The sequence below is a fragment of the Vipera ursinii genome (assembly GCF_947247035.1).
Source record: "Vipera ursinii genome assembly, chromosome: 15".
Lineage (NCBI taxonomy): Eukaryota > Metazoa > Chordata > Lepidosauria > Squamata > Viperidae > Vipera > Vipera ursinii.
This window is the reverse complement of record NC_139528.1, coordinates 1,705,110-1,730,723: the sequence shown is the minus strand read 5'-3', so window position 1 is coordinate 1,730,723 and position 25,614 is coordinate 1,705,110. Positions and strand designations below refer to the sequence as shown.

At 49.5% G+C, this 25,614-nt stretch overlaps 1 protein-coding gene across 1 annotated transcript in view; it reads left to right on the top strand.

Annotated features, from left to right (window-relative positions):
* INTS3 (integrator complex subunit 3) overlaps positions 1 to 24,985 on the top strand; it is a 30,084-nt gene extending 5,099 nt beyond the window's left edge. Inside the window, exons 4-30 of the mRNA XM_083374488.1 lie at positions 1,756 to 1,869; positions 2,398 to 2,482; positions 2,807 to 2,873; positions 5,274 to 5,418; positions 6,511 to 6,640; positions 6,985 to 7,082; positions 7,690 to 7,881; positions 8,840 to 8,927; positions 9,287 to 9,366; positions 9,492 to 9,583; positions 10,039 to 10,145; positions 12,149 to 12,268; positions 13,350 to 13,467; positions 16,142 to 16,196; positions 16,456 to 16,559; positions 16,766 to 16,810; positions 17,211 to 17,330; positions 17,433 to 17,586; positions 19,026 to 19,094; positions 19,312 to 19,387; positions 19,675 to 19,788; positions 20,323 to 20,371; positions 21,292 to 21,459; positions 22,318 to 22,418; positions 23,316 to 23,388; positions 23,483 to 23,642; positions 24,499 to 24,985. Of these exons, the coding sequence (XP_083230614.1) occupies positions 1,756 to 1,869; positions 2,398 to 2,482; positions 2,807 to 2,873; positions 5,274 to 5,418; positions 6,511 to 6,640; positions 6,985 to 7,082; positions 7,690 to 7,881; positions 8,840 to 8,927; positions 9,287 to 9,366; positions 9,492 to 9,583; positions 10,039 to 10,145; positions 12,149 to 12,268; positions 13,350 to 13,467; positions 16,142 to 16,196; positions 16,456 to 16,559; positions 16,766 to 16,810; positions 17,211 to 17,330; positions 17,433 to 17,586; positions 19,026 to 19,094; positions 19,312 to 19,387; positions 19,675 to 19,788; positions 20,323 to 20,371; positions 21,292 to 21,459; positions 22,318 to 22,418; positions 23,316 to 23,388; positions 23,483 to 23,642; positions 24,499 to 24,576 (2,802 nt within the window). The 3' untranslated portion in view covers positions 24,577 to 24,985. The remainder of the gene's footprint in view (positions 1 to 1,755; positions 1,870 to 2,397; positions 2,483 to 2,806; positions 2,874 to 5,273; positions 5,419 to 6,510; positions 6,641 to 6,984; positions 7,083 to 7,689; positions 7,882 to 8,839; positions 8,928 to 9,286; positions 9,367 to 9,491; positions 9,584 to 10,038; positions 10,146 to 12,148; positions 12,269 to 13,349; positions 13,468 to 16,141; positions 16,197 to 16,455; positions 16,560 to 16,765; positions 16,811 to 17,210; positions 17,331 to 17,432; positions 17,587 to 19,025; positions 19,095 to 19,311; positions 19,388 to 19,674; positions 19,789 to 20,322; positions 20,372 to 21,291; positions 21,460 to 22,317; positions 22,419 to 23,315; positions 23,389 to 23,482; positions 23,643 to 24,498) is intronic.
* The last annotated feature ends 629 nt before the right edge of the window (positions 24,986 to 25,614 follow it).

Genomic DNA, 25,614 nt, shown 5'->3' with positions numbered 1-25,614 from the left:
GTTTCTCCACTCCTCCTTTGGGAACATTGTAAGTTTGTCTAGGTGTAACCCCCATTTTTCCACTCCTCCTTTGGGAACATTGTAAGTTTGTCTAGGGGTAACCCCCGTTTCTCCACTCCTCCTTTGGGAACATTGTAAGTTTGTCTAGGGGTAACCCCCGTTTCTCCACTCCTCCTTTGGGAACATTGTAAGTTTGTCTAGGGGTAACCCCTGTTTCTCCACTCCTCCTTTGGGAACATTGTAAGTTTGTCTAGGGGAAACCCCCGTTTTTCCACTCCTCCTTTGGGAACATTGTAAGTTTGTCTAGGGGAAACCCCCGTTTTTCCACTCCTCCTTTGGGAACATTGTAAGTTTGTCTAGGGGTAACCCCCGTTTCTCCATTCTTTGGAAGCATTGCAAGTTCGAACTCTCCCATCACCATTATAGCTCATCCGGGGTGGGGCATAGGGCTTCTTCCCCCCCCCCATTTCTTCCTATCTGTCCATTCGTTCCCCCACCCCCCCAGTCTTTTTCCGCCTTCTTTCAGCGGTTAAAGAAGCCGCTTGGACCTTCAGCAGTTCAAAGGGACCAGCACCTTGCTCTGCTCGCCCAGCAGGACCTGTTCAGAATTCGAAGCCGGGCTTTTAACATTTCCAGAGGCCGAGCTTGGCTCTTTCCTGTTGGCGTCCGGGGCTCTGCAGGGCAGAAATTTAATCAAAAGCTTCTTCCAGAAGCTCGTTAACCTCTTGAAGGGGAAGTCGGACAAGTCCGTCTTGTCGTTTTTTTTCCGGTGTGGAGAGACATTTAGTGACACAAATTAGCATTTATGGAGAGGCAAGTCAGTCGCTGGGTTTTATTTTATTATTTTATTTTTCTTCCTTTCCCGCATGATATTATTTTGGTGGCGTCAGAGCCAAAGTAAGGTCTGTCACTCACTTCTGCGCCCTCCAGCCCCCCCCAATTTCCCCATCTCGGTCTTCCTGTTTACTGACAGCTGTCAATCTGTCAGTTTATGTCCCAATATAAGGGGGCTTTTTCCGTCCTGTCTTTCTGCTTACTGACAGCTGTCAATCGTTCAGCTTATATGCCGGTATAAAGGGGCTTGTCTACCCCTCCCTCCCTCTTTCCCTCCAAGGTCCCTTTCCACCCCTGCCATACTGTATTCTGAGCAAGGGGGGGGGTTGGACTAGAAGACCTCTGGGTGCCCCTTCCAAAGGCGACCCGGAGGCAGGAGCGCCCTCCTCCTTCAGACGTTGTGGCTGCTTCAACACTGGAGGCTTTTCAGAAAAGACCGGATAGCCACTTGTCCGAAATGGCATAGGGCCTCCTGCTCGAGCCCAGGGGCGTTGGTCTAGATGACCTCTGAGGTCCCTTCTGACTCTTCTTATTCTGTCAGCGTCTGCCTGCCTTGTTTATCTTGTCATCTGCCTGCCTGCCAACTAGCCAAGCAGTTGGAAATATCCTCTGAAGTATCGTCGCTACTATTACTATTACTTTACTATTACTGTTTCTTCTCTTTCTCCTCCTCCTCCTCCTCCTCCTTATTCTTCATTCTTCTTCCCCTCCTCCTCCTCCTCCTTCTTCCTTCTTTCTTCTCCTCCTCCTCAATTATTGTTATTGTTGTGGTTAACGTGTATTTCATCCCCCTTCCCTCGAATCCTGACCGCTTGGAGTCTTCTCAGAAGCCCCCCCCCCAGTTGTCCCTTTGCGTTCGGCTGCTAGACTGACGTTCTTCCTCTTCGGTTTCTCCCCCCCCGCCCCCCCCCCACGCCGCAGTGTTACCGAGACCTGGCCTTGGTGAGCCGAGACGGGCTGACCACCGTGTTGACCAAGATGAACCAGATTCTCATGGAGAGATACCTAAAGCTGCAAGACACCTGCCGTACCCAGGTGGGAAATGAGATGCTGTGTTTCTCTGGGCCCTTGAAAAGTGGGGAGGGGGTGTGTGTGTCAAAGGGTGGGCAGGGGCAGATTATGCCCAGGAGTGAGATGGACCGTAGGAATAACCTGAACCCCCCCTTCTGGAATTCCTGAACTCGCTTTGCGAATGAAAGACCGGTCTTCCGGGGGTGTCTCTTCCGTGAGATTCCTCGCTTTCCGCCGGGATCGGGCGTTAAATCGTGGGAAAGAGAGGCTCAGATTGAAGGGAAGGCGCCTTAGCAAAATTGGGAAAGAAAAACCAGACGCTTGGGATCTCTAGAGTGGTCCCAGGAGACGATCTCTTTTCTTGTGACACAAAGCCCACCTTTAAAAATAAAAAATCCCTTTTTTTTTTGCACCGCGGTTTTAGTTTCAGAACAGTCTGGTTTTGGCTGAGGCCTCTGGAGCTGTGCCCGGGTGTCAATAGGGCGCCATAACTAGGCGCGCGGTCCATCCCGAGAGCCGTGGCAAGAGTGCATTTATTTCTCTTTCCTTCAGCTGGTTTGGCTGCTGCGCGAGATGGTGAGGAGCGGGGTTATCGGCATCGATGGGAATTGCATGACGTTCATGAAGCAGATCGCAGGTGGGTGCCCCGAGCGGGGCTGCGTTTGTTCCGGAATGCCACCACCGAGAGGTGAAACTGACTTGATCCTTGCCAGTTCGCCTTGCTTCTTCTCAAGCCGGGTGGGATCCTGATCTCCCTTCGGTCGTGGTGGGGAATTATTTCTCTTAACTTGAGGTGAAACTGACTTGATCCTCGCCTGTTCGCCTTGCTTCTTCTCAAACATCCCCACCTGGGGACTCTGAAATCAGGCCCGCCACCAATTTTCCTTTGACCCTCGACTTAATAACCGTTTGTTTAGCGGCCAAGGTTTTCTCACTTCCCCCCCCCTCCCTCTGCTGGCAGGTGGAGACGTCACCTCCAAGAATATCTGGCTGGCTGAAAACATCCTTGACATACTGACGGAACAGAGGTAGGCTGAGTCACCTGGCCAGAACAGCTGGCTTAAAAAAACACACACCAACTTCCTTCCCAGGAGCCAAAGGTGAAACCGGCCAAACCTTGGCTTTCGTGGCGTGAGCAATTGGGTCTATGATTTTCCTTTCCTTCTGCCCGGTTTGAACTGGCGCAAATCCTCCCGTTTCCTGAAGTGTTTCTCCCCCTCCCCACTTTACTTTTACCTGTCCTTATCCTACCTGGGACGCGGTGGCTCAGTGGGTTAGGACGCTGAGCTTGTCGATCAGAAGGTCGGCGGTTTGGCGGGTCGAATCCCAAGTGCCGCGTAACAGAGTGAGCACCTGTTACGCATCCCAGCTTCTGCCAACCTAGCAGTTCGAAAGCATGTAAAAACGCAAGTAGAAAAATAGGGACCGCTACGGTGGGAAGGTAACAGCGTTCCGTGCGCCTTTGGCGTCTAGTCATGCCGGCCACATGACCACGGAGACGTCCTCGGACAAGCGCTGGCTCTTTGGCTTTGAAACGGAGATGAGCACCGGCCCCTAGAGTCGGAAACGACTAGCACTCGTGTGCGGGGGATCCTTTACCTTTACCTTTTTATCCTACCTGGCTCCCCTCATTAGCCCACATCCTTTCCCAAGCGGCTAATCACACCACGTTCACCGGTTCCTGCGGCTTCTGACCCGCTGGGATCGGTTGCAGCGTAGGTTGGGAACCTGTGTGTATTTTTTTTTAAATTCTCTGCCGTAGCAGAGAGAAATATTTTTTTTTCTAATAAAGGAGAATATTGGTAGCTCGGGGTGGAGACGAGGGGCGTTTGGGGGGTCTCTGTGAGGTTGGTGGTTTACTTGCAGACGTTTCATGACCCAAACGAAGTAACCTCATCAGTGCAAGGAGCCCTTAGCAAGAGTTTGGCTTAGCCTCCACCTTGGTCGGTTGTTTCTTCGTGGATCCGTGTGCAGAATCGCAGAAAACAAACCAACCTGTAATTATTTTTGGTCGAAACGTTCGGTTAAAACGCACTCCAAAATGTTAAAACCACAAGCAGGGGATCTTAAATTCTAACTGTGGTCTGTCTTGACCCCCCCCCCCCGACCCCTTGGTGAGAAGCAGGTGGTTCGTAACGCCGCCTCCGTTTCTAATTTAACATTATTAGTTTTTTTTTTACCCGCAGAAGCCATTCCTGTTTGGAAAATGGCTTGTTGCTGTGGCAATACAATCCGGTTGTTTAAGCAGCAAAGGAAGGTGGGGGCTGTTAAGAGCTCTCTGCTGTTTACTTCCCCCCCCCTTGCAGAGGATAAGTGGGTCCCCCAGCTAAGCCCGCAATGCCATCTAGTGCCAGCTGGCCAGCAAGGGCGTCTCAACCGATGAGAAAACGCTTTGTGGCTGCAGTTTTTTTTCAACGAGGTTGGCTGGTTGCTAATTTCAATAGGGAACTTAAAACGTACCCTGAAAATTCCCCCTTAGGAAAGCAAAGTGAACGCTTCTTTGGAGAAAGTGGTAGGGGAAGGAAGGAAGGAAGGAAGGAAGGAAGGAAGGAAGGAAGGAAGGAAGGAAGGAAGGAAGGAAGGAAATTAAAGATAGATTAGGTAGATAGATGATAGATACAATTAGAGATGAATGGATGGGAGGAAGGGAGGGAGGGAAGGAAAGAAGGATAGATAGATAGATAGATAGATAGATAGATAGATAGATAGATAGATATATAGATAGATAGATAGATAGATAGATAGATAGATAGATAGATAGATAGATAGATATGAATCGAAGGAAGGAAGGAAGGAAGGAAAGATAGATTAGGTAGATGATAGATACATAGAGATGAATGGATGGGATGGAGGGAGGGAAGGAAAGAAAAAGAAAGATAGATATGAATCAAAGGAAGGAAGGAAGGAAAAGATAGATTAGGTAGATAGATGATAGATACAAATAGAGATGAATGGATGGGAGTGAGGTAGGGAAGGAAGGAAGGAAGGAAGGAAGGAAGGAAGGAGATAGATAGATGAGAGGATAGATAGATATGAATCGAAGGAAGGAAGGAAAAGATAGATTAGGTAGATGATAGATACAAATAGAGAATGGAGGGAAGGGAGGGAGGGAAGGAAGGAAGGAAGGAGATAGATAAGAGGATAGATAGATGATAGATATGAATTGAAGGAAGGAAAAGATAGATTAGGTAGATAGATGATAGATACAAATAGAGATGAATGGATGGAAGGGAAGGAGATGATGATAGATAGATAGATAGATAGATAGATAGATAGATAGATAGATAGATAGATAGATAGATATGAATCGAAGGAAGGAGAAGGAAGGAAGGAGTTACTACGGAGGAAGTCCCGTCATTGCCATGCGAAGACATCTTGTGTGGGCGTCAGGGCAGAGGGCAACGCCCTGTGGCTCCTTCTCTCTCTAGGGACTGGGTGCTGAAAAGTGCCTTGCTGATTGCCATGTCGGTCTACACCTACCTGCGCCTCATTGTGGACCATCACGGCTCCCCGTCCCTGCAGGCCCTCCGTCAAAAGGAGGTGGACTTCTGCATTTCGTTGCTCCGAGACCGGGTAAGGAGACCCCAGAGGTTCGCACGCAGTCTGCTTCCCTCTCTCCCTCCCCCCCCCAGCCGGCTCCTTCCCTTCCCTTTCCCAAGGGGCTGTCCTGGCTGGCTGGCTGGCTGGCTTCGGTCCTTCAGTTGAAACTTTCAGAAATTAGGTGGAAAGAGGCAAAGGGGATTTTTTTTTTAAAGCTCAGAAATGGCTTTGGAGGAAGAGAGAGAAGGAGGGAGGGAGGGAGGAAGGAAAGAGGGAAGGAGGGAGAAAGGATATTTTTTATAGTTTTGTTGTACCCTCTTAATGTAGTTTTATTTTTTTTAATATGGCAAGCTGCCCAGAGTTAGCCCAGGGTTAGATGGGCAGACAATATATTTGAGAGAGAGAGAGAGAGAGAAAAACAACAACAACAACAAACAGATAGATGATAGGCAGGAAGGAAGAAGATAAGAGAGTGAGAGGAAGGAAGGAAGGAAGGAAGGAAGGAAGGAAGGAAGGAAGGAAGGTGGTATAGATAGACATAAAATGAAGAGGAAGGGAAGAAGGAAGGAAAGAATAAAGGGACAGAGGGAATGGGGAGGGAAGGAAAGGGGAAAGGAAAGGAAAGGCATGCCTGGCTGAAAATTCCTGGGTGTTCAAATCCTTCCAATTGCCAAGGATGAGAAACTCCTGTTTTATTGTATTTCATGGGGGGGCATCAACTCTCTGCGGAGGGTGGGGGGACGGACAGATCAGAGCCTGTTCCCTGAACCCCCAGAGGTTTGAAATTTCAGCTGGCCGAGGGGGCTGTGTCCGAAGCCCTGCCCAGAGCCTTGAACTGATGGTCTTCAAAACCCCCCCCCCTCCACCACCCCCATCCCAGGCACCTCGGAATTGATGGCTTGTTTATTGACGGGCGGCGCCTTTGTCAGCCCTCCCGGCCTTGTGAATGCGGGAAGGTCCTTTTGATCTTCAAAGGGAGGCTTGGCATCCCCCCTGGGGGAGGGCATGGGGGGGGAGGCAAGGCTTGGCACGTGGGCAGCCAGACCTTGGGTTGTCTCCTCCTTGACCTTTGGACAGCTGGCGAGTTTGGTTTTATATTTTCCATTTTTCTTCCCCTTTGCCAAGTTTATGGATTGCTTCATGATCGGCCGAGATCTGGTGCGTCTCCTGCAGAGCGTGGCCCGGATTCCGGAGTTCGAGCAGCTTTGGAAAGACATAATCCATAATCCACAGGCCCTGAGTCCCCAGTTCACAGGTGGGTAAAAGCACCCCGTGGATTTCCACACACACACACACACACACACACACACTTACTTCCGAAGCAGAGCCGAGATCTTCTGTTACGGCGGTGCTTGACTTAACGGCTGCTCGCTTAGGGACTGATCCAAGTTACGACGGGCCTGCCCAGAGCTACTGACGCTTCCGTGTACGTGTTTGTGTGTGTGTCTCACAGCCTCAGCCCCCTTCCATCAGTTCTTGGGGCTAGAGATGGGAAGGCCTGGGGAAAAAATGGGAAAAAACAGTGTTGGGGTTTTTTTCCCAGGCCTGTGGGTCCCCGTACACTTCTCACTTCCCTTTGTCGTTGTGTTCGATCCCCAGGGATGTTGCAGCTTCTGCAGTCAAGGACGTCCCGGAAATTTCTAGCCTGTCGTCTCACCCCGGATATGGAGACCAAGCTGCTATTTATGACTTCCCGGGTACCGTGTTTCTGTTTTATATTTTTTATTTTTTTCCTGGCTCTATTTGCCGCGATTCACTTAAACAATCGTGTGTGTGTGTTCGTGTGTGTGTGTGGTGGGGGGAAGCTTGAAAATCAGGCCCAGCTCCCTTAATAACTTACAGGGAGTCCTCGGCTTCTCTTAGCGACCGTCACGACGGCACTGCAGCCACAACAGCCACAACTTTTAAAAAAAGAGACTTAGGAGGTTTTTTTCACACTTAACGGCCGTCGCAGCCTCACTGCGGCCCACGTTCGGACGCTTGGCAACTGACTCAATAAAACGGGGTGAAACTCGCTTAACAAACGTCTCACTTTGGCAGCCTAAATTTGGGCTTGGGGGTGGGTGGGGCTCCATCGTGGTCGTAAATTGAGGACTGCTTATCTTCAGCACTGGTATATCCCGGAATCGGCATCGCTTAAGTAAGGCGGTTATGATTTTACAAGCTTTTTCTTGTTTTGGGGCCACGGTTCTGAAGCGAATCGCTGCAATTCGAGCCAGCAAATATGAGTCGTAAGTTGAGGACCTGGGTCTTGCATCAAGCTGGGTTCCGATCCGAGGCAACGTCTTCCTTCTCTCTGTCCAGGTCCGCTTGGGTCAACAGAAGCGGTACCAAGACTGGTTCCAGCGCCAGTATCTCTCCACCCCGGATAGCCAGTCCCTGCGTTGCGACCTCATCCGTTACATCTGCGGGGTGGTCCACCCGTCCAACGAGGTGCTCAGCTCCGACATCCTGCCACGCTGGGCCATCATCGGCTGGCTGCTCACCACCTGCACGGTAAGCTGACCAAGCATTGGGGCTTGACCGAGATCGATGGCGGTTAACGCAGCCGGCGACTCCTCAGCCATCCACGGCTTGAGGAGCTTCCGCGGAGATTCGATACCCGTTGGAACTACAAGTCCCAGAGTTCCCTTTGGGGCTGTTCCAGACGACTGACGGCGGGCCTCCCCAGAGGTGGCCCGGTTTTGGGGGGTGCTCACAACCGCCGCCCCCCCTCTATCAGTTGAGGCTTATCTTTGGTTAAAGATGCTGCCCCTCCCCTTTGTGGGTGGGGCTGTGCAAATGGCCTGAGACTCTTTAGTTGACGGAATAAGAGAATGGGAAGGGACCCTGGAGGTTGTCTAGTCCAACCCCCTGCTCAGAATACAGAATAAGAGAGTGGGAAGGGACCCTGGAGGTCTTCTAGTCCAACCCCCTGCTCAGAATACAGAATAAGAGAGTTGAAAGGGACCTTGGAGGTCTTCTAGTCCAACCCCCTGCTCAGGATACAGAATAAGAGAGTGGGAAGGGACATCAGAGGTCATCTAGTCCAGCCCTCTGCTCAAGCAGGAGACGCTATGCCACGTCACGCAAGTGGCTGTCCAGTCTCTTCTTAAAAACCTGCAGGGTTGGAGCCCCCACAACTTCTGGAGGCAGGCAGTTCCACTGGTTCATTGTCCCCCCTGTCAGGGAACCCCCTCCTTAAATGCCGGGTTGCTTCTCTCCTTGATTCGTTTGTGACCCTTTCATTGAGGTTCCGGGCGAGTCTGTCTTCCGGTGGGGGGTGGGGGTGGGCATCGAGGGGCACAGTCACCTCCCCCCAACCTCAAAGGGGGGGGGAGGAGAGAGAAGAGAGGCGCTTTCCCAGGTCCAAAACTGTCCGGAAGGCAGCCAGAACGGCGACTCCCACAGAGGCACAACGGGGAACCTCCTCTGGGTTGGGAGCGGCGTCAAATCCTCCCTCTTCTCCTTCCAGTCCAACGTGGCTGCCTCCAATGCCAAACTCGCCTTGTTTTACGACTGGCTGTTCTTCAACCCGGATAAGGACAGCATCATGAATATCGGTAGGGGGCCAATCTTTTCTTCACCCCCTCTTGTGTCGTCCCCCCCCCCCGCTCTTCAGGCTTGGGGTCTTGGCCATTCGCTTAACGACCGTGTCCGGAAAGGTCGTAAAAAGGGGGTTAAAAAACTCCGTCTCTCTTAGCAACGGAAACGGTTGGGCTCCACCGAGGCCGTACCTGGAGGACCGCCTGCGTTTGAGCGGGCCTGGTGGGATTTTAAAACAAAAGCGGGCAAGCGTTGCGAACTCCCGCAGCCGGAGCGCGGGTGTTGCGTGTGGTTTTGTGTGGTTTTGTGTGGTTTCCGATCGACCTCCCCACGTTTGGTGGAGGGGGGGGCCCTTCCTAACGCTTGAATTTTACAGAACCCGCCATCTTCGTCATGTACCATTCCATGAAACCCCACCCGGCGATCACGGCTACTCTGCTGGACTTCATGTGTCGGGTAAGGGCCTCCCCTCCCCCTCCCCACCAGGACCAATGGAGATGGCTCTCTGCTGGGCAGCCAACCCCCCCCCTTCTCCTCCTCCTCCTCCTCCTCACATCCCCCCTCCCCATTTCTTCTTCCAGATCATTCCGAATTTTTATCCCGCGCTGGAGGCTCACGTCCGCCAAGGGGTCTTCAACTCCCTCACCCACATCGTGGAGAAGCGAGTCTTGGCGTAAGGCCCTTGGATTCGGAGGTCCCCCCGCCCCGTTCCCATTCTTTGGGTGGGTGGGTGGGATGCAGATTGTCCCCCTCGGGGTGGAAAGACCCAACTCTTGGCCGGGGAGATCCGTCCCAGCCTCCTCGGCTAAACGGGCCCCAAACCACAATTCCATTCCGCGTCCATTCCTTAAGCAGAGGCACGTCTGGCCAACCGGTTCTTTCTTAAAAGGTGCCCCCTCCCCCAGACTCCTCCTTTCCACTCCTGGCTGGGGAGGATGGGAAGTGGAGTCCAAGAGGGGACACCGGCGGGGGAGGATATAGAGGCCTCTTTGCCCTGAGACCTGCAACGAACACGCAGGTTGCTCCATTTGAGAGTCCAACACATGAACACTTTTTTTTTTTGGATCTTCGAGATCTTCACCATCCCCCTGTCCTGTTTCCTTCCTCCCTCCCTCCCCCCCCCTGCAGACACCTGGCTCCTCTTTTCGATAATCCGAAGCTGGACCGGGAACTCCGGGCTATGCTTAGAGACAAGTTTCCAGAATTCTGCACCTCTCCTTCCCCTCCGGTCGAAGGTATGCTGGAGCAGAATGTTGCGGAGGCGTCCACCACCGTCCAGACCAGGAGGTCTTGCTGGGAATCAGCCAAGAGGGGGGGCATAGATCAATCAGAGTGGAGCTGGGAGGGACCTTGGAGGTCTTCTAGTCCAGCCAAAGGTCCCTATCGCAGATAAATAGCTGTCCAATCTCTCCATGAAAGCCTCCAGTGATGGAGCGCCCACAACTTCTGGTGGCAAGCTCCACTGGCTGCTGCTGCTGCTTCTTCTTCTTCTTCTTCTTCTTCTTCTTCTTCTTCTTCTTCTTCTTCTTCTTCTTCTTCTTCTTATTATTATTATTATTATTATTATTATTATATTATATTATTTATTATTTATTATTTTATTATTATAATTGTCCTCACAGTTAGGAAGTTTCTCCTGAATTCCAGGTTGCTTTTCTCCTTTTTTTAAATTTGTTATATATTTTATTAGAATTTTTTTTCTTTAACATAACATAGAACATTGTGAAACGGAACGTTGTCTGGGTGGCATTTATAAAACTTTTAACAATTAATTTCTATCGTCTTTATCTTCCATCCGTCAATTTCATTTGATTTCCCCTATCTCAAACAAATCGTTCTTTGCAAAACATTAAATTAAAACATTTTTGTTTAAGAACAGTTAAGTGTAAAGTTTCAATAATCTTATAAATCGTTTCAGTTGCCTTATCGTAGGTCCTGGCACTATATTTATTTCAGTTTATTCCCCCCCCCCCCCAAAAAAAATATATATTTACAAATAACAATCTTTTTTTAACACTCAACTGAGTTTTCGTTGGTGAATTTCATTTTTTTCCCCTCCCTTCATACAATCCCTCTCCTACTTTATATTTCCCAGTCAATAAGTAAATGTGAAAAGGAGAGAAGAAAATGGCCATAAAGAACAAGAGCCACTCATTTCTCCCTTAACGTTCTAAATATTCTTATAGATAACAATCAATTCAACATTCAACTATATTAACATTTATGAATTTAATCCCATTTTTTTCCATATAGACCCTCTATACTTTTATATTTCTTAATAAAAATACTAAGGATAAACAGATTAATAATAATAATAATAATAATAATAATAATAATAATAATAATAATAATAATAATAATAATAATAATAATAATAATTTAATTTGTATACCGCCCTTCTCCCGAAGGACTCAGGGTGGTGAACAGGGCAATACATAATAAAAAACAGGATACAAAAAATTAAAAAGTGATTAAACAACTATGCCCGTAGTAATTGATACATATTAAAAATTAAAACTAATTATACAAAACCCAACCCCATCCCGTCAGACCAGGCCAGCTTGTTCAAAAAAGAAGGTTTTGAGATCGCGCCGGAAGGAGCGAAGGTCGGGGGCCATCCGGAGATATAAAGTTAAAAGAGCGAAAGAAAGAGAAAAAAAAGAAGAAAGACAAGAATATATATATATATATGTATGTATGTATGTATGTGTATGTATGTATGTATGTATTGTATGTGTATATTCTTGTCTTGCCTTCTGGTGCTTTGGAGAATAATTTGACCCCCCTTCTTTGTGGCAGCCCCTCAAATACTGGAATGCTGCTATCGTGTCCCCCCTCCCAGTCCTTCTCTTCTCTAGACTGGCCATTCCCGAATCCTGCAGCCATTCTTCGTACGTTACATTTAGGCCTTTAGCCATCTTAGTTGCTCTTCTCTGCGCTTTTCCCAAAGTCTCAACTTCTGTTTTGTAATGTGGTGACCAAAACTGGATGGAGCATCCCAGGTGTGTGGCCTTCCTAAGGCTTTAAGGTGCCTGTGTAGCTTCTGCTGGCAAAGGGTGGGTGGGCGGGTGGGGGTCCCTGCTGGAGAAATGGGCTCCCTTCCAGCCTGCCCTCTCCCAAGACCGGACCGTCAGCGCCATGCCCGCCATCGGCACCCCTTGCTCGGCCGCAGGGGATCCTGGGAAATGAAGTTCCCGCCGGAACTGAGGACATCCCTCCGGTCTCTTGTGCCCCGCAGTCAAAGTCGAGGAACCGGCGGCCGCAGAGCTGGACAATCACATGTCTGACCGTGACGACAGCTGCTACGACCAGGCGGAAGCCGCCTTCAGTGACGACGAGGAAGATCTGAACAGCAAAGGTGAGCTGGTGCTGCTTTCCCTCCAGCTGCTCAACAGATCGTGGTTGCGCGCCAAAACCCGGTCTGTGCAAAAGAGAATCTGCCGGAGCCCTGGGGTGGAGGGACGGATGACTGCCGGCTGATGTATTTTCCCCCTCCCCCTCCCTCTGAACATGCCAACGTGTGCAGCAGTCATCCTGCCTGGCACTAAGCGTGATTTTGGTATAGATAGGTAGGTAGGTAGGTAGATAGATTGACGTAGATGATAGATGTAGATGATAGATAAAAATAGATAGATAGATAGATAGATAGATAGATAGATAGATAGATAGATAGATAGATAGATAGATATAGATGGTAGGTAGGTAGGTAGATAGATTGACGTAGATGATAGATGTAGATGATAGATAAAAATAGAGATGTGGATATAGAGATAGATAGATAGATAGATGATAGATAGATAGATAGATAGATGATAGATAGATAGATAGATAGATAGATAGATAGATAGATATAGATGGTAGGTAGGTAGGTAGATAGATTGACGTAGATGATAGATGTAGATGATAGATAAAAATATATAGATAGATAGATAGATAGATAGATATAGATGGTAGGTAGATAGATTGACGTAGATGATAGATGTAGATGATAGATAAAAATAGATAGATAGATAGATAGATAGATAGATAGATAGATAGATAGATAGATATAGATGGTAGGTAGGTAGGTAGATAGATTGACGTAGATGATAGATGTAGATGATAGATAAAAATAGAGATGTGGATATAGAGATAGATAGATAGATAGATGATAGATAGATAGATAGATAGATAGATAGATAGATAGAGATATAGATAGATAGATAGATAGATAGATGGATGGATGGATGGATGGATATATATATATATATATATAGAGAGAGAGAGAGAGATGAGAGAGAGAGAGACAGAGGTGGATGGATGATAGATGGTTCCTTTCCGAAACCTCGCAAGGTGGATCCTCTGGAGCCGGTGAGCCTCCCAGATTGGCCCCTGCGAAAGCAGCTGTGCGGAGGGGTTGAGCCCCAGCTGTTCCCCCCCCCTTCTCTCTCTCCTGGCAGGGAAGAAGAGAGAGTTCCGTTTCCACCCCATCAAAGAGGCCGTGGTGGACATCACCCCCTTCCTGGAGCAGCTGGACGAGTCCCTCAAGGATAAGATCCTGCTCTTACAGAAGGGGAGGTGGGTATGGCCCCGGGGCACGTCCCCCTCCTCTTCTTTTCACTTCCAGGCCTTGAGAGGTTGGCCTCCCCTTCCCCGAGGTCTCCTTCTGTTTCCTCTGGCTCTTTGACCCCTGCTGCTTAAGAATCCTGCTCCTGTATATGGAGGTTTTGCCTCCAGGGCCCCGGAAGGGGTCCAGCTATTTCTCCAAAGCGCCGGAAGGCAGGACAAGAAGCAAAGGATGGAAGCTAATCCAGCAGAGAAGCAACCTAGAACTAAGGAGGAATTTCCTGACAGTGAGAACAAATTCATCAGTGGAACTCCTTGCCTCCAGAAGTTGTGGGTGCTCCATCCCTGGAGGTTTTTAGGAAGAGACTGGAGAGCCACTTGTCTGGAATGTTACAGGGTTTCCTGCCTGAGCAGGGGGTTGGACTAGACGACCTCCAAGGTCCCTTCCCGGCTCTGTTATTCTGTAATTCTACCCTTCCTTCCTTCCTTCTTTCCTTCCTTCCTTCCTTCCTTCCTTCCTTCCTTCCTTCCTTCCTTCCTTCCTTCCTTCCATCCATCCATCCCTGGAGGTTTTTAAGAAGAGACTGGAGAGCCACTTGTCTGGAATGTTACAGGGTTTCCTGCCTGAGCAGGGGGTTGGACTAGATGACCTCCAAGGTCCCTTCCCACTCTGTTATTCTGTAATTCTACCCTTCCTTCCTTCCTTCCTTCCTTCCTTCCTTCCTTCCTTCCTTCCTTCCTTCCTTCCTTCCTTCCTTCCTTCCATCCCTGGAGGTTTTTAAGAAGAGACCGGAGAGCCATTTGTCTGGAATGTTACAGGGTTTCCTGTCTGAGCAGGGGGTTGGACTAGATGACCTCCAAGGTCCCTTCCCACTCTGTTATTCTGTAATTCTACCCTTCCTTCCTTCCTTCCTTCCTTCCTTCCTTCCTTCCTTCCTTCCTTCCTTCCTTCCTTCCTTCCTTCCTTCCCTGGAGGTTTTTAAGAAGAGACTGGAGAGCCACTTGTCTGGAATGTTACAGGGTTTCCTGCCTGAGCAGGGGGTTGGACTAGACGACCTCCAAGGTCCCTTCCCAGCTCTGTTATTCAGTTACTCTTGAATTTCTGCTCCGGATTCTTTTCTTTACCAACCTTGCAGCTGATGGTGGAGACCTCCGGGGAGGCGTTCTCTGGTTTGTGGGTGGATGAGTTGTGTTGCAAAACATTGTGCAAAGCCGTGGGTGGGTAGGTGGGTGGGGGGAGCGGAGCAGATAACCAGACTCAGCAGCAGCAGCCACAGAGCTGAGCCACGCCAGCCTGACCGAGGCCAGAGTCTTATTGCAGCCCCCAGCCCCCTTGGGAAAAACACAGCTTGTGTCTTTTAACAACTGAATTTACAACCCAGCCAGCCACTGGCCAAGGCTGAGATTCCTTTGGAGTCCCTCTGAAGCCTCTGGATTGCGCCACCACCCTGTGGGGCAGACCCCCTCCCCAGCAGCTCTGGAAGGGCTAAAAAAAAAAAAGTAATGGGGTTTGCAAGGGGTCTGTCGTTCCCCCCCCCCCCCCCGCACAAGCTGGCTTTTGTTCTCCTCCTATGCACAAACCTCAGTTTCTCTCTCTCTCTGGAATCCAGCTGTGCAGAACTGGAGTTTTGCAACTTTCCCTGTTGGGTTGCGGGTTGGAGGGGGGGGGAAAGGCCTGTTGACCCAGCACCGTCCATTAATTTAGCCTGTCGTATGACTTAAGCATTTTAATGGGCTTGTTTTTGCAAAAGCTCTGCAGGGGGAATTTGGGGAAGGCAAGGCAAGCTTGGTTAAACCAGGACTCCTGCTGTGAAACCAGGATTCCTGCGGTGGCCGGCCTTCGGATCCCCAAGCTACTGAGTGTCATCTTCCCAATTCAAGAGACTTTTATATATAAAACTTAAACAGGAATAAATATCCCCTGCGTGGAGTGTGTGTGTGTGTGTGTGGGGGGGAAATCCCTGCAAGTAGAAAGCAAGCATGTCAGGGGAACTCGTTCCGTCAGAAGAAGAATTTGGGGTTCCGAGCCGGGGCCACGCAAGAATAAATGAAAATGAGATGCAGACAGCAGCGAGGAAAAGAAAGAAAGATTTATTTTTAAAAGCAAAACAGTTTGCCTTTATTCTATAGGGGGGAGCTAGTCACGGGCTGATTCTAGGGTGACATCTGAGGTTTTTGTGTGTGTGTGTGTGTGTGTGTATAGGTGTGTTTGTTCTTGTGAACATGCAGTTCCTCTGGGGGAAGTGCTTAACTCTTGTTTGCAGACCTTCTCCTTTGGTATGTGGATTGGGTCTGGGAGGAAGTCTGCTCCTTTGGGTCGCCTTAAACTTAAATTTCGGCTCGACCGTCCCATCACCTCGCGGAGACCCCGTTTCTCAGACCACGGTGGATTCTGCTAACCTTCGAAGGGGAAAGCGTATAAACGATAAAATACGTGTTTTTTGTTTTTTAAGGCGAACGCTTAAATACGGGACGATGTTTCTTGTACCGTTTTTGGAAAAGGTTTGCGTGCCGTTTGGGGTGCCTTTTTAACTGATGGCTGCTTTTTTTCTCATCTAGCTTACAGGGGTCTCAAAGACACACACACACACACACACACACAATATCTCTCTTCCTGTGTTTAACTTGAATTTCCTTTTTTTTTTTTCCTTTCTCCCCCTCCTCCTTCCCCCCGGTCCGGCTGCAGCGATACCGAAGCCCAGTGTGAAGCTATGCAAGAAATTGTGGATCAAGTCCTGGAGGTAACAGCTGGTTTCTGGATTCCCACGGCCTGGTTTGGGATGGTTTTTTTTGGGGGAGGGGGAGTAAATTGGAGGCTGGCGTGTTAGCCCTGCCCTGGAGCAATCGCAGCGGAAGCCCTGCTTTGTGGCCACAAAGGATTTTTGCGTCCGCTTCCCAATCAAGCCGCGCTTAATTCCTTCCTCCCATCCTTTTGCGCGCTCACCGTTGCGTGTTGTGTGTCGTTCCCCACCCCCCCCCCACCCCACTTTTCTTCCCCAGGAAGATTTTGACCAGGAGCAACTCTCCGTCCTGGCGTCCTGCTTGCGGGAACTGTTCAAAGCTCACTTCCACGGGGAGGTTTTGCCGGAAGAAGTCACGGAAGAGTTAAGCGAACGGGGTGTGGGTGTGGGAAACGGGACAGTCCCTCCGTCCTCCGTCTTGCAGCTCGTGCTCTTGACTTGGTTTGAGAATAAGCCAGGGTTGAAACCTGGCTTAATTTAGTCAAAAGCCAGAGGGGTGGGGAAGATGGGTTCTGTGGCCTGGGTAAACTCAGCCTTTCTCCCTGTCTCCCTTTGATATTTCCGCACAGGTCTCTGGAAGAATCCGTAGGAAAGCCGCTTTACTTAATATTTAGGTAGGACGACTCCTGTGCGTTCGTTCATTGGTTTGTTTTTTTTTTTTTAAAAAATCCTGCTTTTATTACTTTATAAGAGGCCCTTCCTCCTATTTTCCCCACAACAACAGCCCTGTCAGGTGGGCCGGGCTGAGAAAGAAGGCCTGGCCCAGAGCCAGCCAGCCGACTTTCACGCTTAAGGCAGGACTCGAACTCGCAGCCTTCCGATTTCTAGGCCAGCCCCTTCCCCGCCAGAGCGAACTGCCTCCCCCTGTGCTGGACACTCTCTGCTCCTCCTCCTCCTCCTCCTCCTCCTCCTCCCTTCTGTCCTCCGAAGCTTGCGGGAGAAAACCTGCGTGTCGCCCGGGGGAGGGGGGGGCTTTGCACTCGCATGTGTGAATCCGCTCCGTCCCGCTTGCAGGAACCTTTGCCAGATGCAGGAGGACAACAGCAGCTTCTCCGTCCTGCTGGATCTGCTGTCGGAGCTGTACCAGAAGCAGCCCAAGATCGGCTTCCACCTGCTCTACTACCTGAAGGCCAGGTGAGGCGGATGCCACGGGCGGGCGGGGGGGACACTTGCCCTCCCAGGCAGGGGGGGGGAGTCCCTGGAAGGCCCCCAACTCCGGCCCCCTCCCCTCCCCAGCAAAGCGGCCGCCGGGAAGATGAGCCTCTACGAGTCCTTCGCCCAGGCCACGCAGCTGGGGGACCTGCACACCTGCCTGATGATGGACATGAAGGCCTGCCAGGAGGACGACATCCGCCTGCTCTGCTACCTCACGCCCTCCATCTACACGGAGGTGAGCGCCCCCCCCCCTCCCCCAGCCCCTCCCCGGGGAGGGCCGGAGGCAGCCGAGCCTGCCCTGCTTTGGGAAGGCTGCTTGCTTGGATCGTGGCCCTCCTCCTCCTCCGCCTCTTCTCCCTCTTCCTTCTTCTCTTCTCCCTTTTCCCTTTCTTCCTTCTTCTCTTCCTCCTCTTGTTCCTCTTCCCCTGCTTCCTTCTTCTCTTCCTCCTCTTGTTCCTCTTCCCCTTCTTCCTTCTTCTCTTCCTCCTCTTGTTCCTCTTCCCCTGCTTCCTTCTTCTCTTCCTCCTCTTGTTCCTCTTCCCCTGCTTCCTTCTTCTCTTCCTGCTCTTGTTCCTCTTCCCCCTTCTTCCTTCTTCTCTTCCTCCTCTTGTTCCTCTTCCCCTGCTTCCTTCTTCTCTTCCTCCTCTTGTTCCTCTTCCCCTTCTTCCTTCTTCTCTTCCTCCTCTTGTTCCTCTTCCCCCTTCTTCCTTCTTCTCTTCCTCCTCTTGTTCCTCTTCCCCCTTCTTCCTTCTTCTCTTCCTGCTCTTGTTCCTCTTCCCCTGCTTCCTTCTTCTCTTCCTCCTCTTGTTCCTCTTCCCCTGCTTCCTTCTTCTCTTCCTCCTCTTGTTCCTCTTCCCCCTTCTTCCTTCTTCTCTTCCTCCTCTTGTTCCTCTTCCCCTGCTTCCTTCTTCTCTTCCTCCTCTTGTTCCTCTTCCCCTGCTTCCTTCTTCTCTTCCTCCTCTTGTTCCTCTTCCCCTTCTTCCTTCTTCTCTTCCTCCTCTTGTTCCTCTTCCCCTGCTTCCTTCTTCTCTTCCTCCTCTTGTTCCTCTTCCCCTGCTTCCTTCTTCTCTTCCTCCTCTTGTTCCTCTTCCCCTGCTTCCTTCTTCTCTTGTTCCTCTTGCCCTGCTTCCTTCTTCTCTTCCTCCTCTTGTTCCTCTTCCCCTGCTTCCTTCTTCTCTTCCTCCTCTTGTTCCTCTTCCCCTTCTTCCTTCTTCTCTTCCTCCTCCTCTTCTCCCTTTTCCCCTTCTTCTCTTCCTCCTCCTCCTCTTCCTCCTCTTCCTCTTCCCCTTCTTCTTGTCTTCCTTTCCATCCTTTTCTTCCCCTTCCCCTTCCTTTTCTTTTATCCCAATTCCTTCCTTCCTTCCTTCCTTCCTTCCTTCCTTCCTTCCTTCCTTCCTTCCTTCCTTCCTTCCTTCCTTCCTTCCTTCCTTCGCTTTTCCTCTCCTCTCCTCCTTTTCCTGCCCATCCTCCTCCTCCTCCTCCTCCTGCTAAGAAAATAAACATCCTTTTGTCTCCGAAACCAGGGAACAGCACACTGTCCCTCCCCCCCCCACTTCCTGCCCCCCCAAAGAACACAGAATTTCTGCGATGGAAGGTTTTTTCCTGGCCAGCTGCTTCGATCCCCTGCCCCCCCCCCGGGGGTCTCACTCTCCCTTTCCTTTCTCTTCCCTCCAGTTCCCCGACGAGACCCTCCGAAGCGGGGAGCTGTTGAACATGATTGTCGCCGTCATTGACTCCGCTCAGGTAAGACCCACAACAGACCCACAACCGGAAGAGGAGAGGGAGCGCAAGACAGCCCTCCTTCCTCCCAAACGGGGCAGGGAGGATGGAGCCGAAGGGAGGAAGAAGCGGCCGTTGATTTTTTTTTTTAAAAAAACCAACTACAAAACCCATCTTGGCCCAGCTTCCTGGTGCATTTTCCTGTTTGTTTGGGGTTTTTTATTTATTTGTTTATTTACAGCTCCAGGAACTGGTGTGTCACGTCATGATGGGGAATTTGGTGATGTTCCGGAAAGATTCGGTCCTTAATATTCTGAGTGAGTTGCAGCCACCCGGAAGGGCATCGGCCTTTTTCCCCAAGTGGCCGGCGGGAGCGATCTCGGCAGACTAAGAATGAATACTGACCTCAACTCCCAGAATCCTTTGGGGTCCCTTCTTAGCCCAGGAAAAGTGTGATTCTTAGCCGGGCCGGGTCAGCACAGGGATCTGTGTGTGTGTTTGTGTGTGTGTGTGTGTGTGTGGAATAGATTGTGGTGTTTTGTGTTGAACTTGAGTCTTTAGCAACTCACTTCCTTTCTCTTTGTTTTCTCCCCCCCCCCTCCAGTTCAGAGCTTGGAGTGGGAGACGTTTGAGCAATATTGCACCTGGCAACTTTTTCTGGCGCACAACATTCCCTTGGAGACCATCATTCCCATCCTGCAGCACCTCAAGTACAAAGGTGAGCCCACTAAGGGTGCAAGCCAGCTGCCAACCTCTGGCCCAGCAAGGGAGGAGGGAGAAAAAAGAAAGAAAAAAAAAGCAATGGGATCCTTATTACGCAAAGTTGCCGCTTTTATTTTTCGTAACCTCTCTGTGTAGAGAAAGCCACGCGGTCCTCGGCTTACGACGGATCGCTCAGTGGCCCTTCCAAAATTACAACGGGTCTCTCTAGAGCTACTTACAGTCCGTTTCTGGATACCTTCTCGACTTGCGACGGTAATCCCAAGCTCAGTTACGGTCATAAGTTGAGGACTGCCTGCATGCGTGTACATAAACTAACCTCTGAAGGATTTGATTCTGTTCTTTTTTTTTCCCCCACTCGCTGCTTTTCCTGTTTGCAGATGTTTGTTTTTTTCTCCCCCTTCGCTTCCTTTCAGCCAGCATCGTCAGAAAAATGAAATAAAATATTCTCCCAGCTCTGATTTGGCCTCGAGGTTGGCGAGCTTGGATTCAAAATTTTACCCCCCAAAATTGTTTTTTTTTTCCCTTGCAGAACACCCCGAGGCCCTATCCTGTTTACTGTTGCAGCTGAGACGGGAAAAGTACGTATTTGAAATTCTCCGCCTGTGTGGTTGAGGAACAGCGGCAAATAATCCATTTTTTTAGCAGAATTCAGACTTTTTTCTTCTACGCACAATCCTTGAGTTACAACAGTTTGTTTCCTAGGGTCTGGAAACTGGAATGGAATTAGGAATAGGAATAGGAATAGAATAAAATAGAAAGAGAAAATATGGAATAGAATAGAATAGAATAGAATAGAATAGAATAGAATAGAATAGAATAGAATAGAATAGAATAGAAGAATAGAATAGAATAAAGAGAGAATGGAATGGAATGGAATGGAATAGAATAGAATAGAATAAAGAGAGAATGGAATGGAATGGAATAGAATAGAATAGAATATAGAATAGAATTTAGGAATAGAATAGAATACAATAGAATAGAATTTAGGAATAGAATAGAATAGAATTTAGGAATAGAGTAGAATAGAAAATAGAATAGAATTTAGGAATAGAATAGAATAGAATAGAATTTAGGAATAGAATAGAATAGGTTAGGTTAGGTTAGGTTAGGCTTATTAAATTTATATGCCGCCCTTCTCCCTAAGGACTCAGGGCGGCTCACGACAATAAAAAGTTAAAAGATATAAATACAAAAATTAAAAGAGGATTAAACAATATAAGAAATAAGAACAATTTAAACCAATAAAAAACCAAATAGAATTAGAATTCATAGAAATGAGACTATAGAGACATCAGTAAGATAAAGTAGAATAGAATTAGAAATAATAGAATAGACTTCTATATTCTAGAGACGTTAATAATATAGAATGGAATAGTCACTTTACTGTCCCTTGAAATGTACATTAATACATTGAAATGGGATTTCCTGGCATTCAGAGGTTCATCACCTCCGATGCAGAGGGGCATTAAAGCATAATCAAAGCTGCCATTTGCCGCAGGCCGACGGAGGAAATGGTAAAAATGGTGCTAAGCCGGCCGTGTCACCCGGACGACCAGTTCACCACCAGCATCCTCCGGCACTGGTGCATCAAACACGAGAACCACCTGATCGAGCACATCAAATCTCTCCTGATCAAGAACAACAGCCTGCCCCGGAAACGCCAAAGGTGGGATTTGGGAAGAGCAAGGGATTGTGGGTAGAAGAGGCAGAGGCGGAAGCTGGCATTTTTAAATTAAAAAAAAAACTTGCAAAACTTTTTTAAACTTAAAAAGAGTCTGGCGTTTTTAATCTCTTTTTTTAAGTTAACATTTTAATGTGAGGTTTGAAACATAACAGGGAGATCTAATGGCTTTTGTTTTCTCCGTCTCTGGCTCCCCCTCGTGGTGTCTCGTGCTTTGTTCACCTCTCAACCTAGTCTTGTGCCTTCTTGAGGACTAGAGACTTGGCCTTCGTGGGGGAAATCAGGAAATATGTGGTTATTTTTTTTGGGGGGGAGAAGAGAAATATAAATCTTTTTTTCTCCTTCCTTCCTTCCTTCCTTCCTTCCTTCCTTCCTTCCTTCCTTCCTTCCTTCCATTTCTTTTTCCCTCATCTCCTTCCTTCCTTCCTTCCTTTCTTTTTCTATCATTTCTATCATCTATCTACCTACCTACCTACCTACCTGTCTGTCTCTGTCTGTCTGTCTATCTATCTATCTATCTATCTATCTATCTATCTATCTATCTATCTATCTTATCTATCTATCATCTCTTTTCTTTGCCCCTTTCTCACTCTTGTTTCCTTTTTCCAAAGTTCTCCTGCTTTTATTCTTTTTTCTTTCTTTCCTAAAATTACACACACCTAAACAAGAAGCGGAACCGGCCAGCGGGGAAGAGGGACGCAAAGAAGGGTGGTGGTGGTGGTGGGGGAAGAAACGCCGAAGCCTTTTCTCCTTTGCAAGGGAGCAGTTTGAAAAGGCGCTGGAGGGGGGCGGGGGGGGCTTCCCTGGTCCTCCTAACCACCCCCCCTCCCCCTCTGCTTTCAGCCTTCGCAGCTCCAGCAGCAAACTGGCCCAGTTGACTCTGGAGCAGATCCTGGAACATCTGGATAACCTCCGCCTGAATCTGACCAACACCAAGCAGAGCTGTAGGTCGAGGCTGGGGGGGGGCCGTAGAGACTTCGGGGTTGGGGGGGCAGACGCTGTTCCAGAGGGATGTTCTGCAATCCCAGCCTTTTCCTCCCTGCAAAAAGAAAAAAAAAGAAAAAAAGGGGGGGGAGGGTTTAATGGCAGGGATACCCCACACCCCATTAATAATCAGAATAGAGCTGGAAGGGACCTCGGAGGCATAATAATAATAATAATAATAATAATAATAATAATAATAATAATAATAATAATGACAACAACAACAACAACAACAATAACAATAATAATAATATAATAATAAGTAAGTCAGAAGGGACCTTGGAGGTCATCTAGTCCAACCCCCTGCTCAGGCAGGAAACCTCATACCATTTCAGGCAAATGGCTGTCCAGTCTCTTCTTAAAAACCTCCAGGTCATCTAGTCCAGCCCCCTGGCTCAAGCAGGGGAACCTACACCTGCTTTCAGACATAATGGCTGTCCAATCTCGTCTGGAAAACCTCCGGTGACGGAGCGCCCACAACGTCTGGTAGCAAGCTGTTCCACAGGCTAATTGTCCTCCCCGTTAGGAAGTTTCTCCTTACTTCCAGATTGCTTCTCTCTTGGATTGGTTGCCATCCGTCGCTTCTTGTGCTTTGCAGAAGAGGTGGACCACCCCCTTCTTTGGGGCAGTCCCCCCCACCAAAAAAAAATATATTGTAAGGCTGCTATCACGTCCCGCCCGGTCCTTCTCTTCATTAAACCGGACGGTCCCAATTTCTGCAACCGTTCCTCGTATGTTTTAGCCTCCAGGCCTTTAATCGTCCTATCAGACGCTCCTTGCTCTTCCAAGGACCCCCATTTTTTTTTTTTGCAATGACCCCCTTCTCACGACCTCCCCCCTCCCCACTTTTCTTCCAGTTTTCAGCCAGCCCCCCATCCTCCAGTCCTTGCAACACGTCCAGTGCAGCTGTGACGAAGCCCACAAGATGAAGTGAGTAGGACCCTTGTCGGGGCATTCCTGCCGGACCCAGCCAGGAATCCGGGGGAGACCTGGTCCCCTCACCCCCTTTCCCCCCCCTCCCCAGGTTCAGCGACCTCTTCTCCCTGGCCGAGGAGTACGAAGACTCGTCCAGCAAGCTGCCCAAGAGCCGACGGAAGGCGGCCGTCTCCAGCCCCCGCAGCCGCAAGAACGCCGCCCAGCAGCCCCCCAACAACGAGGAGGAATCGGCCTCCAGCAGCGCCTCAGTGAGTTGGAGCGGGGGGGGGAGTTTGGGGGTGCAGGGAGGGGCTGGGGAAGAAGGGAGCCGCTGGCCCCGGGGCAAGAAAGAAAGGAATAGGGAAAGAAAGGAGGGAAGGGAAGGGGAGAATGGGAGGGAGGAAAACAGATGGAGAAGGAAGGAAGGAAGGAAGGAAGGAAGGAAGGAAGGAAGGAAGGAAGGAAGGAAAGAAAAAAGGAAGCGAGAATAGAATGGATGGGAGGAAGGAAGGAAGGAAGGAAGGAAGGAAGGAAAGAAAAAAGGAAGCGAGAATAGAATGGATGGGAGGAAGGAAGGAAGGAAGGAAGGAAGGAAGGAAGGAAGGAAGGAAAGAAAAAAGGAAGCGAGAATAGAATGGATGGGAGGAAGGAAGGAAGGAAGGAAGGAAGGAAGGAATATATAGATACAGAGGGAGGGAGGAATCAGGGAAGGAAAATAGGAAGGAAAAGGAAAGGAAAGGAAGAGAATGGGAGGAAGTAAGGAAGGAATAGAGAAACAGATGGAAGAAAGGAAGGGAAGAAAGGAATAGATGGGGAGGAAGGCAGGACTAGAGAAGAATCAGAAGGAAGGAGGGAAGGGAAGGAAAAAAGGAATAGAGAAGGGAAGGAGGGAGGGAAGAAGGAAGGAAGGAAGGAAGGAAGGAAGGAAGGAAGGAAGGAAGGAAGGTAGGAAGGAAATAAATAGGCAGCTAGATGTGAGATTGTTCCTGGCCCTTACAACTTGCCCTGTGGTTCTTGTTCTGAGGCTTGGATTTTGGGGAGGGGGCTGCCCAGTGACACACCCACCAAGAACCTTCCCATCCAGTGTTTATTTCCCCCCCCCCACCCTCCTTCTCTGACCCACAGGAAGAGGAAGACACCAAACCGAAACCCACCAAGCGGAAGCGGAAAGGATCCTCGGCTGTTGGCTCAGACAGCGACTGAGTGGGGGGTCTGGGGGGTCCCTGTGGTGGGGCTCACCCCTGCGCCAATCCTCCCCCCCTCCCAGAGCCGCCCTTTGGGCCAAAGGAACTGCCCAGATCCGGCCAGGCCAGGCGGACACAATCGCCGGAGGAGGAGGAGGAGGCTGCGGACTGATGCTCTGCCCTGGCGGGGGGGGTTTTTCCTCTTGGGGGTGTGTGTGTCCGTCCCTGCCAGAAAAGTGGGTGCTCTGCCCACAGGGAGGGGTGTGTGTGCCACACCCTCTCTGTGCCCACCCCCCACTTCACAGCTGACTGGCTTTGGTGGGGCAGCAGCGGCCAGCAAGTGGTGAAAGGAGGCCAAATCCAGAAACCAGATCAAGAAACGGAGCCCAGTTTTTGTTTCCCAGATGTAAATAAAGGGTGTGAACTGCTGTGATCACCAATTGGTGCTTCTCCCAAGAAAAACCTGGACGGGGGCGGGTTTTTTTTTTTCCTTTTTTTGGGTGGGTGGGTGGGTAGGAGAAGCAGGCTGTGGAGATCTTCTCCAGCCAAGCCAGGCCCGGATATTTTTTTTTTCCCTCTGTCCTTGTTTGCTTGAAATAAAAAGCATTTTATTCTTGCCTCTGGCGCTCGCCTGATCCAGCCAAACGGTGGCCCCCTCCCCATCGCAGCCTCACAGATGCAAATCAAGAAAGACCCCCCCTCTCTCCTTGTCTCCCCCCCCCCTTTTTTCCCCCAAAATCCACCTACCAGGGCAGGCGTCTCTTCCCCGCAGAAATGATCCTTTTTAAAGTGGTTTTGGAAAAAAAGAGAGACTAAAAATTGGCAATTGGGGGGGGGGTTGGGGGGAAAAACTCACTGCTCTGTCTCACGTTTGGGGACCAGCCCAGGCTCAATCTGGGGTTGGGATGGTCTGTCTTCTTTTTTTTTTTAAAAAAATGTCCTTTTGAGTTTTCCTTAGTGATACCAGTCTTATTTTGTTATTTGTTAAGTTCTCTCTCTTTCTTTTTTTCCTTCTTGTCTTTTTTCTCCCTGTCTTTCACTCCTTTCACTTTCTCCT